The sequence below is a fragment of the Scomber japonicus genome, chromosome 11 (assembly GCF_027409825.1).
Source record: "Scomber japonicus isolate fScoJap1 chromosome 11, fScoJap1.pri, whole genome shotgun sequence".
Taxonomy (NCBI): Eukaryota; Metazoa; Chordata; class Actinopteri; order Scombriformes; family Scombridae; genus Scomber; species Scomber japonicus.
In genome coordinates this window covers 18,601,857-18,617,231 of record NC_070588.1, presented here as the reverse complement: position 1 = coordinate 18,617,231, position 15,375 = coordinate 18,601,857, and the positions used below count along the sequence as shown (strand labels likewise).

The following is a 15,375-nucleotide window of genomic DNA, read 5'->3' as shown; positions in this document are numbered from 1 at the left end:
ACTGGCTCAAAGGCCAGGCATGCATCTGAAGCCACATAGGCAAGATAATGTATCCCAGGCTACAAAAGCAGGCAAATCACTGTGCATTAAGACTGGACACACAATAGACAACAATGGCTTGCATAAACACTATTTAGAACTATTCACATGGCATTGAAGAGATGGGCGTAGACTCACTATTGCTGCAAAGCCGGCGCATTGTGCGGAGGTGAAAAGAAGTCTAATGAACAGGAAGCCTTATTTGAGAGAGCTGACAGTAACCATACAACAGCCGCATTGTGCGCTTGCCACCAACCCTGTGGGTCTCTACATTAGGAGAAATGATGAGAAAGTAACCCGAAAAGACACAGTGGGCCCTTGGACCCACGTAAATGCAACCAGACAATAATGGGGGACACAAGCTGTCTCCACCTTTACCCAAAGCTGCACGTTTACATGCACAGAACATCAACCGCTCTCATGGTCAAGGATAAAAGCCCCCTGGCCAGATGGAACTTTGAAGTACATTTGGGTTCGTTTACCACCAAAGACTGCAATTTTAGCGCAGCAGCAGTTAAAATATATGTCATACATTTTAAATTATATCAAACTCTGCAGGGGAAAGTTCAAAACTCTAAAGTTTGGAGCACAAGGCCTCCTCCACACACACACACGCATGCAAACACACACACACACACACACACTATGCCCCCTGCCTCAAGCTTCATCAATCTTCCACAAAGGGATGACATCACCAATAAGCATAGCCTTTTATGGCTTTAAGCAATAAGCCTTATTTACTGATGAGATAAGCCCTCTGCTATTGTCTAGCCCTCCACTTTGCTTCTTTCTCTCGCAGTTGAAGAATCAAACGGCACTTTTGGAAGGTGACAGAGCATGCCCAGGATTTAAGGCCAAAGCATGAAAAGAGGTTTCCTATTTGGTGGCCTTTCAAAGAGCTACGTTAGCTAATTTAGTTCAAAGTGGCACTCTGTTTCTTTAAGTTTGCTTTGTGAAAATCTGAATGCTTTATCATTTCAACATCCTCACACAGACTAATATGTACTTGTTTTATATAGAAATGTATGCAGACACTAAATTTGACTGAATGCAAAATGTTACTCACACTCTACAGAGTTCAAAACAAAACCACAGCCTTGAGAGTTTGCAACACATAGTCATCAATTGCACATGTGACCTATAATTACTGTTTGTAGCAGTATTAGTCGGCCAATCCATAAGACCAGTCCGACGTGGTCACTAAACTGCTGAGGCATCATGATACAGTGTGTACAGATTAAACCTCACATGCTTGGAGGAACTATTCACAGGTAATGTTTCTGTTTGTTTGTGGTGAGAAATACAACATCAAAGAGAAAGTGCTAACTTTACGTCCTCTAATAAATTGGAAATTGACATTTGGTAGTTCTCATTTTCACATTTTTACAAAGTCTGTCAGAGGAAAAAACTAGGTCTAACTAGGTGATTGCTGCAAAAATAGCATCAACATATTCAAAATTGAGGACCTATTTTTAACAAGATAAAAAGCCATTTCCTAACACACTACATCCAGTGTCACCACATGTATCTTAAAAAACGTGCCATTTGTTGTTTGTTTTTCTTAGCACCACACAGAGCCATGTCAGGTCTTGGGAACTTGTCAGATATTCAGTCTGTAGTCACTTTAGAAAGACTGAGCGCAGAGTCTCTGGGGGAATCGCTCCAGTCTCCCCATCTCCCCTCCCCACCCCATGTCACCAGCCAGGAACAAAGCCGCCATAGTCAATTCTCCTAATTTCACTGCAGCCTGTCGAAATCCTGTTCTCCTTTTCTCCTTCTCTTCAACAAGTACTTTATGCTGGGATCAGTCAGGTCTGAGTCGCCCACAAAAACCTGAGGCTCTCGCTTCATCGTCTTTCAGCACCGGGTTTGACACTCCCAAACTCCCTGCCATTCAGGCGCCTGAACCATGCAATTTGTTTCCATTTGTCAAACAGCAGTATCCATCACAAAAGAAAATGCTGGCACAACAGAAAGTTTGTGAAAAACATTGTCTCCTCAATCAAAAATGGGCTTGAGACTACTTATTTGCCGGCCCGTAACAAAACAACCTTAAACAATTTATAGCACTTTCAGTTGTTATACTTTATCTTTACTTTATTATTCTTCTCTCAAATGACAATGACGACATCTTTAACTGAATGGTGCTGGTATCCAACCTTTAAATCAGTGCCAACGTATCACTTCTCTCTGTAAGTAAGGATGGGCTAACTGCTATAGTTTGAATTCATCATTTCATTCACTGCCTCCACATTGTGCTGACGCTTATTTCGTGTTTTATTTCTTTGGGATTAAACTTCATTGTGTGGACAGCCAGGTTTCTCAGACATTTATTTATTAAAGCTATATCAGCACTATGTTGACGCCATTGCTATTCGCACACCTATTCAGATATGTCTTAAAATGGCACTATTATTGGGCGACGTAGGAAGGTATCTAGTTAATAATACTTATTGTGCAAACTTTGTTGTCACCATTCTTGTGTTGGCTGTTATCGAGGGGAGAGCAGAGAGAATATTATGCTGACTCTGATGTAGATAGTGCCATGAGTATTGCTATTGTGGCAGCTGCCATGTGGTGCAGTCCCTGATAGGGTTTCGAATGCTGTCAATGCAGTGTCAGGTGCATTAGCACCTCAGAGACCCATGATGCTCCAGCTGCTATGCGCCTATGTCTCCCCGGGACCTGGCCGCCAGCCTGACACCCGACACAAAGTAATCACAGATCACAGCGTTTAATCACTGAAACAAGCACTCCAGAGGACCCCACTGTCAATATCCCACTCTCTCATTATCTGTTTGGATTGCACATCCACACTGTCAGATAAACAGAGTGGAAAATTAAGATTAAAAATATGGTAATTTCATTTCAGGCAGCAGGCTCCTCTCACTGGCCCATTATGCTATTGATTACCTCTGAATTCAATTTCTCTTTTCAATGTAAACTTTAATCTATTCGCAAGCCAACAATTCAACTCCCAAGGGGCTATTTGAGAGTAAGTAACCATTTAATATGACGCTGGCTGAAGATTCACTGGCTTTAATGAATTGTGTAAATCACTCCGCTTTTAAAGGAACTGGTGTCCCGCAGTTCACGACCCAAATCTGGGCCTGCTTAAATACTGCCTTTTATACCAGGCTAAGTGTTTACTGACAGCCATTTCTGAATGTGTAATCACTGGCTCCACTCCTGCCTGTACCAAGGTGAATAAAGCGGCTCTTTTCTAATTGACAAAATTACATTTTAATTAGGACTTAATCGTCATATTGCACCACTGACATGTTAAATTAAACAAACGGCAATGCCACTTTACCGCTATGAAACTGAATTTAAGAATCACTTGACTCAACACAGTAATCACCGGGTTGTTTTCCTTAACCACTTACCAATTTGTAGCACTGTGGTCACGACCAGTTGTAACCACCGACCTGAGGCAAACACACCATTCAGATAAGTGAATATAGGATGAGCAACAGTGGGAGGAAATGGTTAAGTGAGTCAGTGTTAGATGAGAATGTTTTAAAAACAAAATGAAGACAGCACTGGAACAGTCAAGCAATGCCGTTTTATTATATGTAATATGAATTTAATTTAATGTAAAAGATTTAGTGATTTATTTATTTATAACTAAACCGCTACACAGTGCAAACTTATTTAAATATTTCCTTTAACAAAACTCAATTAGTGTTATAAAACCATGAACAAAGAAAACAAATAAATATCCGTTCAAATATTCATACTAAATTCCACAATATTGCCAAAGTAAAAAAGTGCTACAGTAGGTTTTTAGAAGCAACAACAGCACATTTGTCAAAAGAGTAAATATAGAAAGTTGGTTTTACACTGGATTTTCTTACAAAGTAAGACAAATCTTCAGAGGCATTAAACTTAAGAATATTTTCAACGTTCCTTTGCGTACATGACATGTTACATTTAATCTTTACTGTTCTTTACTGACAAGAGCTGAGGTAGACATTAAACCATGGTGGCCAAAGTGCAGGAAGACCCTTTCAATTTAAACAATATTAAAACAATCAATAGTCTGATTAAGGCACAATCATTACTGAAAACATTGGTGTCTCCTCTCAGGTTCTCCTTGTCTTGTGAAGCGTTTTCCAAATAATGAAAACCTCAATCCTGCTAAACACTGTTTTCTTTAAAAGAATCATTTAAGCCACCAATAATTTATTGCGCCAGGATACACACATCCAATATCTGCACTCCTTTGAGTGCCAGTGCAGGATTGAAGCTACCCAGGAGGCCACAGCACACATAGATAAACATAGCAGGGTGTAATCAATAAACAGCCAGGCAGTAATATGCTGTCAATAAAGGCACAGACTTGCCTCAGATACTTGCCCGTTTTCCGTTTCAGACCTAAAGGACTATGCCAATCAAATGCAGCACATACTACACTAGGCCACCTGGGACTCTAAAGACATTTTATTGTACAGTCAAAGGAAATAAATGTATCTGGTAGGATTTTGGTCAGTGATGGCAAACACGAGGGCCAAAGCGACTCTCCAAACTGTCAGAGAGATGTCTCAAAGATGACACAGATGTCCTTGGCACAGTGCACGTCTGTCAGTCGCTTTTTGTTCATGTAAACCTGGAAGGATATCAGGGAAGCAGTGTCACAGAATACAAGCACACAGTCCAATCTAAGCTACAATCTGCTAAGGTGTGATTTATGACAGATCCAGTCAGAGCTGGGTGAAGGGATTTGTCACCCACTGAAGCATGCAAAAGTGGCTTATTTAGCCTTATAAACAACTGGGAAATTCAAGGTAGAACATATCGGAGATAATCACTGAAATTATTTGTATAGCTAATTTTCTCTACCAGTGGCTGCTTTTTAAAAAACTGGCTTTGAGGATATCAGTGTGAATGCTTTATTTCTTAATACAAAGAGGCTCTGACAGACTGAAAATTTAAATAAAAGAAAGTTTTTGAAAAAGAGGCGAAACAGATGAAAACAGCTTGGCCGCAGCAGAAGATATACTGTCTACTCTGGCATTCTCTTTCAGCGGGGACAAAGGAGCTAGAGGTTGATATCAGATTATTGAATGTATTTAAACCTTGACTGACAACTATAGAAACTTGACACACAACATGTGGACCATCTCAGTATTTAATAAGTGGTGCTAGACAGTTATGGATGCTGCTGTAATCTGATCTAAGGAGAGCACCCCACAATAAAGAAAGGAAAACGTAAGGGCTTGAACAATGTCGCTACCAATCCGCCAGTGTGCAGGGTAAGACGATACCAAATAATACCACAGTGTGCTGAGTCCTTGAAATCAGTATTTTAGTCATTTCACTCCTCTGGCTGAGAAGATACAGTTCCGCTGATAAATTTGTGCGAGGGACAGAGAAAATGAAACGATGCCTTCTTTTTCTTATTTCACAAAGACCTGTTTGAAGTTGCAATATGGTATCTGTAGTCCCAGACAGATGCACATAAAATGGAATTGAACAATGAATAGCTGGCTCTTATCTGTTCAGTGTCTGAGGGGGAAATACATCACAAATGAATTTCACAGGGAAAAAATATGGACATTCTCTATTACTGTAATCCCCATAGAAAGTTTATCCAGAATCACGATGAAGTTAAAGCCAATATTTCAAAATAGATAGAGCGCAAAGAAAGCTGCTTTTCTAGAATCATCTCCAAAATGATCTCAAAATTACATTATGAGAAAAAAAGATTATATGGAGAGTTTCTTTGATAACATCTGAGGATGTAAATCTACAAAGGGACAATTTCTCTCTTGAAATTAATGTTATGATGTCGCAATGCTCCAAGTAGGCACTTTAAATTAAAATGGTAATCAAGTGTCTTTGCATTGTCAGGGCAATGCACGTCTTCTGTTGCTTAACTGTATTATTTTAGAGGTGAGCAATGAAGTCTAGAGTTAAAGGGAGAGTCTGGGATTAGTGTGTTAAGACTGGACTCTATTTTGTCCTGGGACAAAGGTGGGTGTGGTTACCTGTTTGGCTGTGTGCAGCAGTGAGGCGGCTTCAGCCTTGCCTGTCTGTTGGACCATCTGGTAAAAGAGCCCATCCTGGTTCTGGAGCAGCACATATGGCTCATCATACTCCTGGATCCTGCCGGCATCCAGAACCTGCAATCACACATACAATGCTGGGTGTGTGTGCGTACCACTGCCTGTATACTTTACTTAGGGGAAAACTAACATTTCAGCTGTTTCACTGCTGAGTGATGCATGCAGACGGTGAAAGATGATGAATGGGGGAAACAGTAGTTCTCTGCGCCTAGGAACCATCCATTTTATGTGACTCATGCCACAGCAGACATCGCTACCTGTTTGTGTTCCACAGGGCCTCGGACAATGAGCATAACCTGTTAGCAGTGTGAAAGTCGAGTACGCTGACTCTGACAGACTGAAGATCCGTGATTTATCCGTGTATTTATCCTGGCATTTCAGTGGCTCAGGGGTGGTCCTCAGTCAAATCCAACAATCACACCTTTAGGACACTCTTGAAAATCACCATCATTTCTATGTCATCACATGCCATGTAAACCGCACAAAGAATAGTGCCAGTTCAAGCAGTTTGGGAAAGACTACAATTATATCACAGACTAATTTTAACAAGCTCTATCCCCTTACAGCTGTAATGAGCAGTTTGTTATAGCTAAAGCTCAGTGTTAAGGTGTATTCAGTATGAAAGGGACCCTTCTGCAGCTGCTGTCATAATCGACAGTTGAGGAGCAGGATACTAGCTGTTGGGAGTTTGTATCTTGGAAAAACATTCAGTCAAAATATGGCACAGTTTAAGATTTGGAAAAGGAAATTCAGGTGGGTATGAATTCAGTTCTCCCGGAGTGCGTAACAATCTGGGGCATTTAACACGAGCGTAAGTGTGAAACAGTCCCTGCTGTGTGATATTTGGCTTTTCTCGGCGGCCCTCTCAGTGACTGAGCAGCCTCCAGGTCGTGCCCTGTCCTCCATAGACGCTTAACAAACGCTGCCACAAATGGCACTAATTGGCACCTCTGCAGGCAGTAGCAGGAAAGGGCCAAAGATCAAGTGGCACGAGTGCAGGCTCAACGAGGGGGAATGCTGTGAGGGAGAAATCAGGCCAGCTGTTGTAAAATAGGGCAAGTGAATTAAAACTCTGTAAATATTGTGTAGCAAGCCCTTTAAAACTAAATAAGGAGGTGTTTGCATGCTCTAAATCAGTATGTCTGACATATGTTAAAGGAACTAATTTTTTCAAGGCTATACGACACTCATTACTGAAGAAGAGTAGTCATTTAAAATGCTGACTTGGACAGTGGAAAGTTACTGTGTCCTTACTTACCAGTATTCTGTCAGAGTCAATGATAGTGTTGAGCCTGTGAGCAATCGTGAGGACTGTACACTCTTGAAACTTGTCCCGGATAGTCTGCTGGATGAGGCTGTCAGTTCTAAAGGAGCAGGGAACACAACACCTGAGCACAAAAAACTCTCTTCCTATAGACCCTTGGGCAGGGATTTTACTCTACACATAACAATGGCTCATCAGCAGCAAGGAATGTGCAGTAGTAGACATAAAAATAAAGGATATCAGAGACTTACAAGGATGGGTCTTTATTTTGATTTTGATAGTTTGCCTATTCAAAAGTCACACTTATACTGTAATTGTTTTATGAAGGTGTTAATGGTTTATTGCAAGAAAGCTTTGATCAATCCACCTCTGAATGGTATTCTTACAATGTTCACTTTTAGACTACTGATAAGCCCACTGCGATTGGGCTGGTGTGCAAACATGTTACCTTGTTCATTTTCCACCACGCAATGTGCATTATAGTGGGTTGGTGTAAAGTTTTCACATCTTTTCATAAGGGTTGGATTTCACTTAAATGCTACTAATTTATTTGCATGGTAGTCTTGTTTTTTTAAATGATTAGTATTTACATTCCTTTGCAGAGCAATTCTGTGATGTTTTATTAGACCCAGATTAAAAAGTACCCATCTTGAATAGCATTAGATTACAATATACAAGTTACAAGTGGAATAGATTGCTCACACATTAATATAAAATCTTTTTATTATAACACGCGCAGTGTGTACATGTAACAAGTGTCCCCTGACCTTGGGTCCACGTTGGCTGTGGCCTCATCAATAATGAGGATACGGTTTTTCCGGAGGATAGCCCTAGCCAGACACACCAGCTGCCTCTGGCCTACGCTGAAGTTAGAGCCTGACTCCGTCAGCACCATCTCGAGCTTATTGGGCAGCTCTTCCACCACGGCCTTCATCTGCACCTGCAGAGAGGGAGAGCAGAGCCCCAACCCTTCATTACTCCTGCATAAAGACTTCCTGTGGGGATGTCTTTAAAGAGCCATCCAAACACACCCATTAACAGCCTGGCACAATGCAGGGCCAGGTCCACTGATGACCTTGGCCAGTGCTCTCTTGTGGCCAGCCTCTAGCTTTAATCCAGGCCACCAAACCCATTCAGAGGCAGGACCAGGAACTGAAGCCCTTCACTGTGGGGGGAGCCTTCATTCTGGTTGGCCTGACTGCCCAAACACATCTCCCCCAGCACTTTCAATGGTTCCCAGTTACAAGCCGCACATTGAGCTGGGCCCCATGGCCCTAATGGGATTTCCCCCCATGACTTGTGGCGAGCAGGGAGGCTGAATGGCAGCATTGTACGGGGGGACAGAGGGATCCCCCCCTGGGCCGGCGAGGGGGAATCATTCAGAGCCACGCTGGAGTACCTCTTGGAGTGCATTCCACAGGTCCTCATCTGTGTGCTGCCTGAAAGGGTCCAGATTCTTCCTCATGGTGCCCGTGAAGAGAACTGGGTCCTGTGGATAGATGGATATAGAAAGAGAAGGCCGTGGCCAGTTAAGATAATGACAAGGGGGAAGATGTATGAAAGGGTTAAGACAGGCTTTATAGAGCACCGTTAGGCAATGTGTGAGGGGAAGATGTTCACAAAGGGCTTGCTACACTCAGGAGCCCCATTCATTGCTTTGGCCAACTATGCTTCAATAAGTTGATCTTTTTACTTGGAAAACCAGAGCTTGTGCGCCGGTGTTGTTGGAGAATAGAGAAAAAAGTGCCATTGGGTCACTTTTACAATACAAACATTGCATACAGTGGCTATATTAGTAATAATAATCTGCCACGGAGCACCTTGGTAGCCGAGTGGTTACCATGCACGGCAGTGCCACTGGTTCAATTCCGGCAGGGGACCTACCTATGCTGCAGGTCATTCTCCTCTCTCTCCTGTTTCCTGTGGGCCTCTCTGCCACCTACTATCAAAATAAAGGCAAAAAGCCCAAAAAATAAATCTTAACAAAAAAAAAAAATGCCGGCCACAGGTTACAGCTTTACTCAACTAAGCGCACAAGCATCTGTCAAGAGAGGTTATCGCTATCAGTTTGCTTCCCTCATAAAAGGACAGCCTCAGATCTCAGACAGCTAAGATGTCCAAGATACATATTTATGATGAACCACACACCTGTATCAAGCTACAGCCACACAGGCATCTTTAAAAGAGTAATAAAGCTCTTTATTACAGTGTAGAGAAAAGAGCCCGCACGTTCACAGGCACTGTTCCAACATGCCCTTCCGTTTGCGGTAAACCTAAAAACAGGAGCAAGCCAGCATATCCATGTGTCAGGTGAGATATTTATGGGTCAGTGACAAGGGTTGGTAAGATAAGCAATTCAAAAATATCTTTAAAATTTGTTTTGTATTTTGTTGGTTGGTTGGTTTTGAAATGACATTGTGGTTGCACCATTTTTTCCACCATCATTTACCAAAAGTAAGACTGAATGCTCCTGAAAATGTCAGATGGTGTAACCACGAATAATGATAAATATTAAATATTTTATCCATCTACAGTGTATTTAAGTGTACTTGTACAAATAATTACTTTATTTTAAAAACATCAATTGAAAAGAAAAAAAATGGGTATTTGTCTATATTGAGCAGAACATATTGTAAAAACAACATTTCTTTTCTAAAAAAGTTTTGACAAATTATGTAATTATGTATTATTTGTTCCAAAACATGGTGTTGCGTTGCTAAAGTGGATTATATTTATTCCACATTTTAGTTCACATTTATTTTCTTTTATATAATCAGATTTTTATGAAAAAATACTGGTTACACCAGTTGACACTGGGTTACATCACGTCATTGACCCTTATTCATAAAAGGGGCAGTGGTGGCCTAAAGTAGGACAAGTGAGCTTGTGACCGGAGGTTCGCCAGTTCAATGCCCCCCTAGATGAATCTTGGTGGGGAAAGTGAAGAATCAGCGCTTATCAGTATCGCTTATCCCTCCCACATTACCACCACTGAGGTACCCTTGAGCAAGGCCCTCAATGCCAACAGCTCCAGCTTCCAAGTATGAAAGCGTTTCTCTTAGAGAAACTCTCCTAAATAAATAAAGGTTAAAAATATCCTGCACCACTGTTGATTTACTGGGTCTCTCCCAGGCCATCATAAAGAGACAGTAAGCCTCTCATAAAACAGAGCTGCAATAATGAAGGGTTTCATATGGTATCATTTCCATTTGTTTTATCAATGAACAAATACAGCTGTTTCCTTTGAAACATAAAACTGAATGCATAACACATAAATGGTTACAATGACCATTTGAAAAAATTGGTTATGCGAATGAATCTATCACACAAGTAGAGTTAATGCAGAGCAGCAAGCAGGAACCCAAACTGATAGGCTTCCATTGTATCCACATCACAGTCAAGGCAATATTATAAATCCAGCGAGATATGGATCTGACCTCTTAGCAAGATAGGGAAAGTTCATCTGGCAACTGTGAGATTAAACCAGGAGTGAGAGTTAAGTACACAATGGGTTTAAAAGGCTAAGTGTCCTCTTTTAAGGTTACAGAACTACAGTACTTGTCTGAATCTGACTCACTATCCACACCTTTATCTCTGCTCTCTTACACGTCAACATCAAAGCCAGCGCTGTGACAACAAAACAGTGAAAAAGAAAAGGCATGCACTTGTGTTTAAGCACACCGATTTATGCAGTGTAAACATACACACCCCTCAAATACAAAATAATGTCCCAAGGAACCTTCATTTAGTTCGAAGACTCAGGGCTAACTACTCAATTTCCATCCGAATCCAGAAAAAAAATATCAAGCTTTTTCAGAACTTCATCCTTGCTACCTGTGCCTTACAAAATGTTCCACCTCCTTACTTCCAATGAGCTTTTCCCTCTGTCACCGAAATACCACCTTGTCATTAAGCCTGCTGAAGTCCCAATTCAAACTAGTTTTGTGACACACTTTAATTGAGGATTCAATGTTCGGTCGGAAAAACTGCTTTCAAGCACAGCTTTCCATAGACCGATTATGTGCTCCACCAATTCTAAGCCCTCTGTTTGCCACAGAATTCATTTTTTACTAAGTAATTCCTGAGGATTCAATAGAATCTGAAATGGATCCTTTTTTAATGCCATATGCTAATAAAAGCTTATCATAATCAAATCTGTGGGTGGCAAATAATGAAACTCCTCACCACCAATGTATAGTATACATATCACACTCTCAACATTCCACATGAAAAGTTAAAGCAACTAGCAATTTATATCATGATCTTTTCCATGTGAAAGGCTGACTGAATATCACTTTATCTGTGACGTCTAGCACGAGAATAAAAAGGCTTTCACATGAATTTGTGTAAATATATAAGTTTGTAAAACTAAGAGCACAGTACAGAGTAATTCCACTCTTCTGAACACTGCTAAGACTTCATCACATGAAAACGACACAGATGGGCGTGCAGTTAAACTTCTGACTTGTAACCTGCCACTTTGTACAAGTGTCTCCCTTTAGGAGAGACAGAGACAGGGTAAACAAAATCACATCAAACACACATCACATCCATCTCAAACTAGTTTGGACGAGGAAGTAAAACTTTATCTGAAGTGGTAGCAATGCCAGAAAGCTATCAAATCCACAGAGAAGCATTAATGAAACCGTTTTTGGGCATCTTGGCTGCACCCTGGAAATGTTTGAGACATGGGCTAAGTGATGGTGTACAAGGGGGACTCTGACTGTGAGGATGGGGGAGACTTCTTCTAAGCAGCTTTCCCATGTTTGGGGGGTAGAGGGCTAATCCTCTGTCAGGGATAGGGAACTGCTCTCTTCACAGTACAGGCCGTGGGAGTCTTCTCCCCTCCCTCCACTCTGCTGACACTCACCCGCAGGCTGGCATTTTCTTAATGCCGTATCAGTTTCAACAAGCGGAAATAAAGTTAAACTGTCTCAAGGCATCAGTTTGTCTCACTTTCAGAAATCCCCTGAGTGACGACTGTAATTCTCCTCACTTGTTTTAGCTTTTTAAAAGCCAGGCATAGAAAAAAAAAAGGCCAAAGCATGAGGGTTTCTGTTACACATGTTTATCTAACATTTCTTAGTGTTGTGGCTGTATGTGCTCCCTGCACTGTTTGTCCTTTTTCCTCTACTGTCTCTTGCTCTGTCCAGGTCTTCTCCACCTGATCAATCCTCAATGAGGTGCATCTGGCCCAGGAAAGAAAATGGTTAAACGCTCCTGTTCCTGTTTCAGGGAGATGCTTCTGGTTTGTAGACTGCTGGTCTTGCTGCCTCTCAGTGTGAGATTTTATATAGTGTTTGGGTTATTTTTGTCTTTATGTTAATAAATGCCATGGTTTTGGTATTTTAAAAGGTGTTTTACTTTGGGTCAATGTTGGAGTGTTGGTCACCCAATAGGGCTGCCTAAGGGTGGGGCGTAACTCTCAATCATGAGGAACCACAGAACCTTTGAGAAGCTGTCAAAGCAAAAGTCCAACAGTGAAAAGTATCATCTTACTAACAACTGTACTTTATTTAATATATGATTTTTTACCAGATGCATTGGTTACTGTATGTAGTTTCAATTGCCAAAATACAACAGGTAAGAGAGTAGCAATACAAGAAGGGGCACCTGTGGGATGATGGACATTTTCTGGCGCAGGCTGTGGAGACCAATCTCAGAAGTCAGAAAACCATCAATCATTATTCTTCCCTCAGGTTCTGCCAGCCGGAACAAGGCAGAAATCAGGGAGCTTTTACCAGCACCAGTGCGTCCAACGATGCCAACCTACAGAGGAGAGATGAAAACTATTTTTATACGCCTGTAAATTCCACAAAAAGACAAAATATTATCATGCTCCTTCAGACCATTAATCATACTGGTGCATATTCTTCAAGGTGTCACAGAGGTACCATGTCATAAGTCAAACTACAAAGGGACAACTTGTATGTCATGGAGAAAAAAAAACGTTTTATGGTTTGATTTATTTTTTAACAGCACTGTCACATAACTTTAACAGAGTGTGGAAGAAAATATCTCATTTTAAAGAACATATTAAGCCTCTGTTGAATATATAATAATTAATTTTCATACTTTTGCATGTTTATAATTCAAGACCACAATTTTAGAGTGTGCTATTTTATAAAAGTGTTCCATTCATAGCCCAGCAATTTCACACATTGCATACTGTATGCCAATGTCAGTAGGTTGAAAAATGACTAACTCTATTTGCACTGTAACAAGTGAAGCTATTCAACAAGACTCTATAAGCTTTACTGGCCTTAACACCAATTTCTGTATATCCGTGAAACTAAAATGTATAATTAAAGTTTGTGTAAAGAAAAGTCAGAGATTTCTTTTTAAACATGTGATACGGGTTGGAAAATAATTGCTTAAAATGTGAAAAAACTGTGAAATATGTGGTAGTGAATTGTGAACTTGGGGCATTAATTTATTTATTTATTTTTTTTACCATTTCTGTGTTCAGCATTTTTTGGGCTAACCTGAAATGGACACAGCAACCAACACCGGCTGCCACTTGCAGCTTCAGCTTCAGTACAGCTGGGAGGTCCCTGTATAGTATTTTCCAGGTAGCGCTTCACCAAAAAGCACGGCATGAGAGGCAACTGCTCCAAGGGAGACAGTCACATGAAGCTGCCATGGATTTCTCAGCAGAGAAGTGATTAATGTTAAATGTACCAAACTCCATTGAAAGGAACGACAATTTAACAAGATGATGACTGGCGATGGTTCACTTGTCATTTAAGTTACATTTTTTTCTGAAATAAGTCAACATTTACCTACAAAATATGTGCCAATTTGAACAGTGGCACCTAGCGCTAAAAAAATATCCATGTTGCCAGGCTTACACCTACAACCAAGGCCTATTTTAAATTTTATATTTTTATACAGGAGTTTGGACTGTGTATTGTTTGCTCAGAGACTGTTTAGTCAGGCTGTGCAGTGTGTGGTTAACTTTTTTGTGATGTGTGACAAACTCAAAACACATATTTTTATTATTGCTTTACAAAGACTTTAAATAAAAATGTTAAATCTGATGAAGGCCAACCTAATAAAAGCTTCAGCATCAACACTGATCCTCATTCTCTTAATTTTCAGTAGAAAAGCAGAAGCACCTCGCCCTTAACCATGGTATTAATACCTCCCTATCACTGTCACACCCTTGCATGCTGAGCATAGAGGAACCACACAGAAGAACACAAGTCCAGATCAAACACCTCACAGTCTTCCTCCCAAATGCTGACAACAGACCGCAGTGGGAATGGTGTCAACAATGGCACCACCAGGCAAATCATCACTTGTTCCACTGAGCCTGGCTGCTGATGCCACACGCCGCTGCCTGCCAACACATAGGCTTGTTATATGCCATTTCATAGCCAATGGGCAACCCTTTGTTTACAGGGGTTTACCAACAACACTGCTTCCATAACAAAGAACTACTGTGTGAGCCCCATAACATGCCAACACACAGAAAGGGTACAACAATGCACATTTTTGGCTGAACTGCTACAACAGGGCCAGAACCACAACCACGATTGTCAGTCTGACTGGCTGAGTGATGAAGTTACACCATTGGTCGGCCGAAGCTAAGTATCCCAGAATGCATTTTGCACCAACAATGGCGGAGATTAAGCTGTTGTAATTTTCACCATAGGACTGTTGACATGTCAGTGTATTAAGCTTTCATATTTTTTTCAGGTGAGAAAGTAGCCACTTAGATTCCTAATATGAGGTCACCTTATCCAAAAACGCCTGTCAATTTCATCATGTGTGTCTACTGTCTTTTTATAATACAGCACTTATGTGTTCATGGTAAAAGCAAAATAACAAGTATTTGTAATGTTTTTGCTATGTGTACAGCACCTTCAGTTATATCTAATGTATGACAGGTGCTATACAAATAAATAATCTAAAAGTATACATCTTAAAAATGCTGCAGTGACCATGTCTGATGGTAACCAGGTGACGCACAAATTTAAAGCCCTCTCGCATTTCATACAC

At 40.9% G+C, this 15,375-nt stretch overlaps 1 protein-coding gene across 1 annotated transcript in view; it reads right to left on the bottom strand.

Annotated features, from left to right (window-relative positions):
* Positions 1 to 4,570: 4,570 nt before the first annotated feature.
* Positions 4,571 to 15,375, bottom strand: part of LOC128367577 (ATP-binding cassette sub-family C member 4-like) — a 36,379-nt gene continuing 25,574 nt past the window's right edge. The window contains exons 26-31 of the mRNA XM_053328176.1: positions 12,985 to 13,140; positions 8,771 to 8,860; positions 8,139 to 8,311; positions 7,366 to 7,471; positions 6,030 to 6,164; positions 4,571 to 4,648 (exon numbers count right to left, since the gene is read on the bottom strand). Coding sequence (XP_053184151.1) covers positions 4,571 to 4,648; positions 6,030 to 6,164; positions 7,366 to 7,471; positions 8,139 to 8,311; positions 8,771 to 8,860; positions 12,985 to 13,140 — 738 coding nt within the window. The remainder of the gene's footprint in view (positions 4,649 to 6,029; positions 6,165 to 7,365; positions 7,472 to 8,138; positions 8,312 to 8,770; positions 8,861 to 12,984; positions 13,141 to 15,375) is intronic.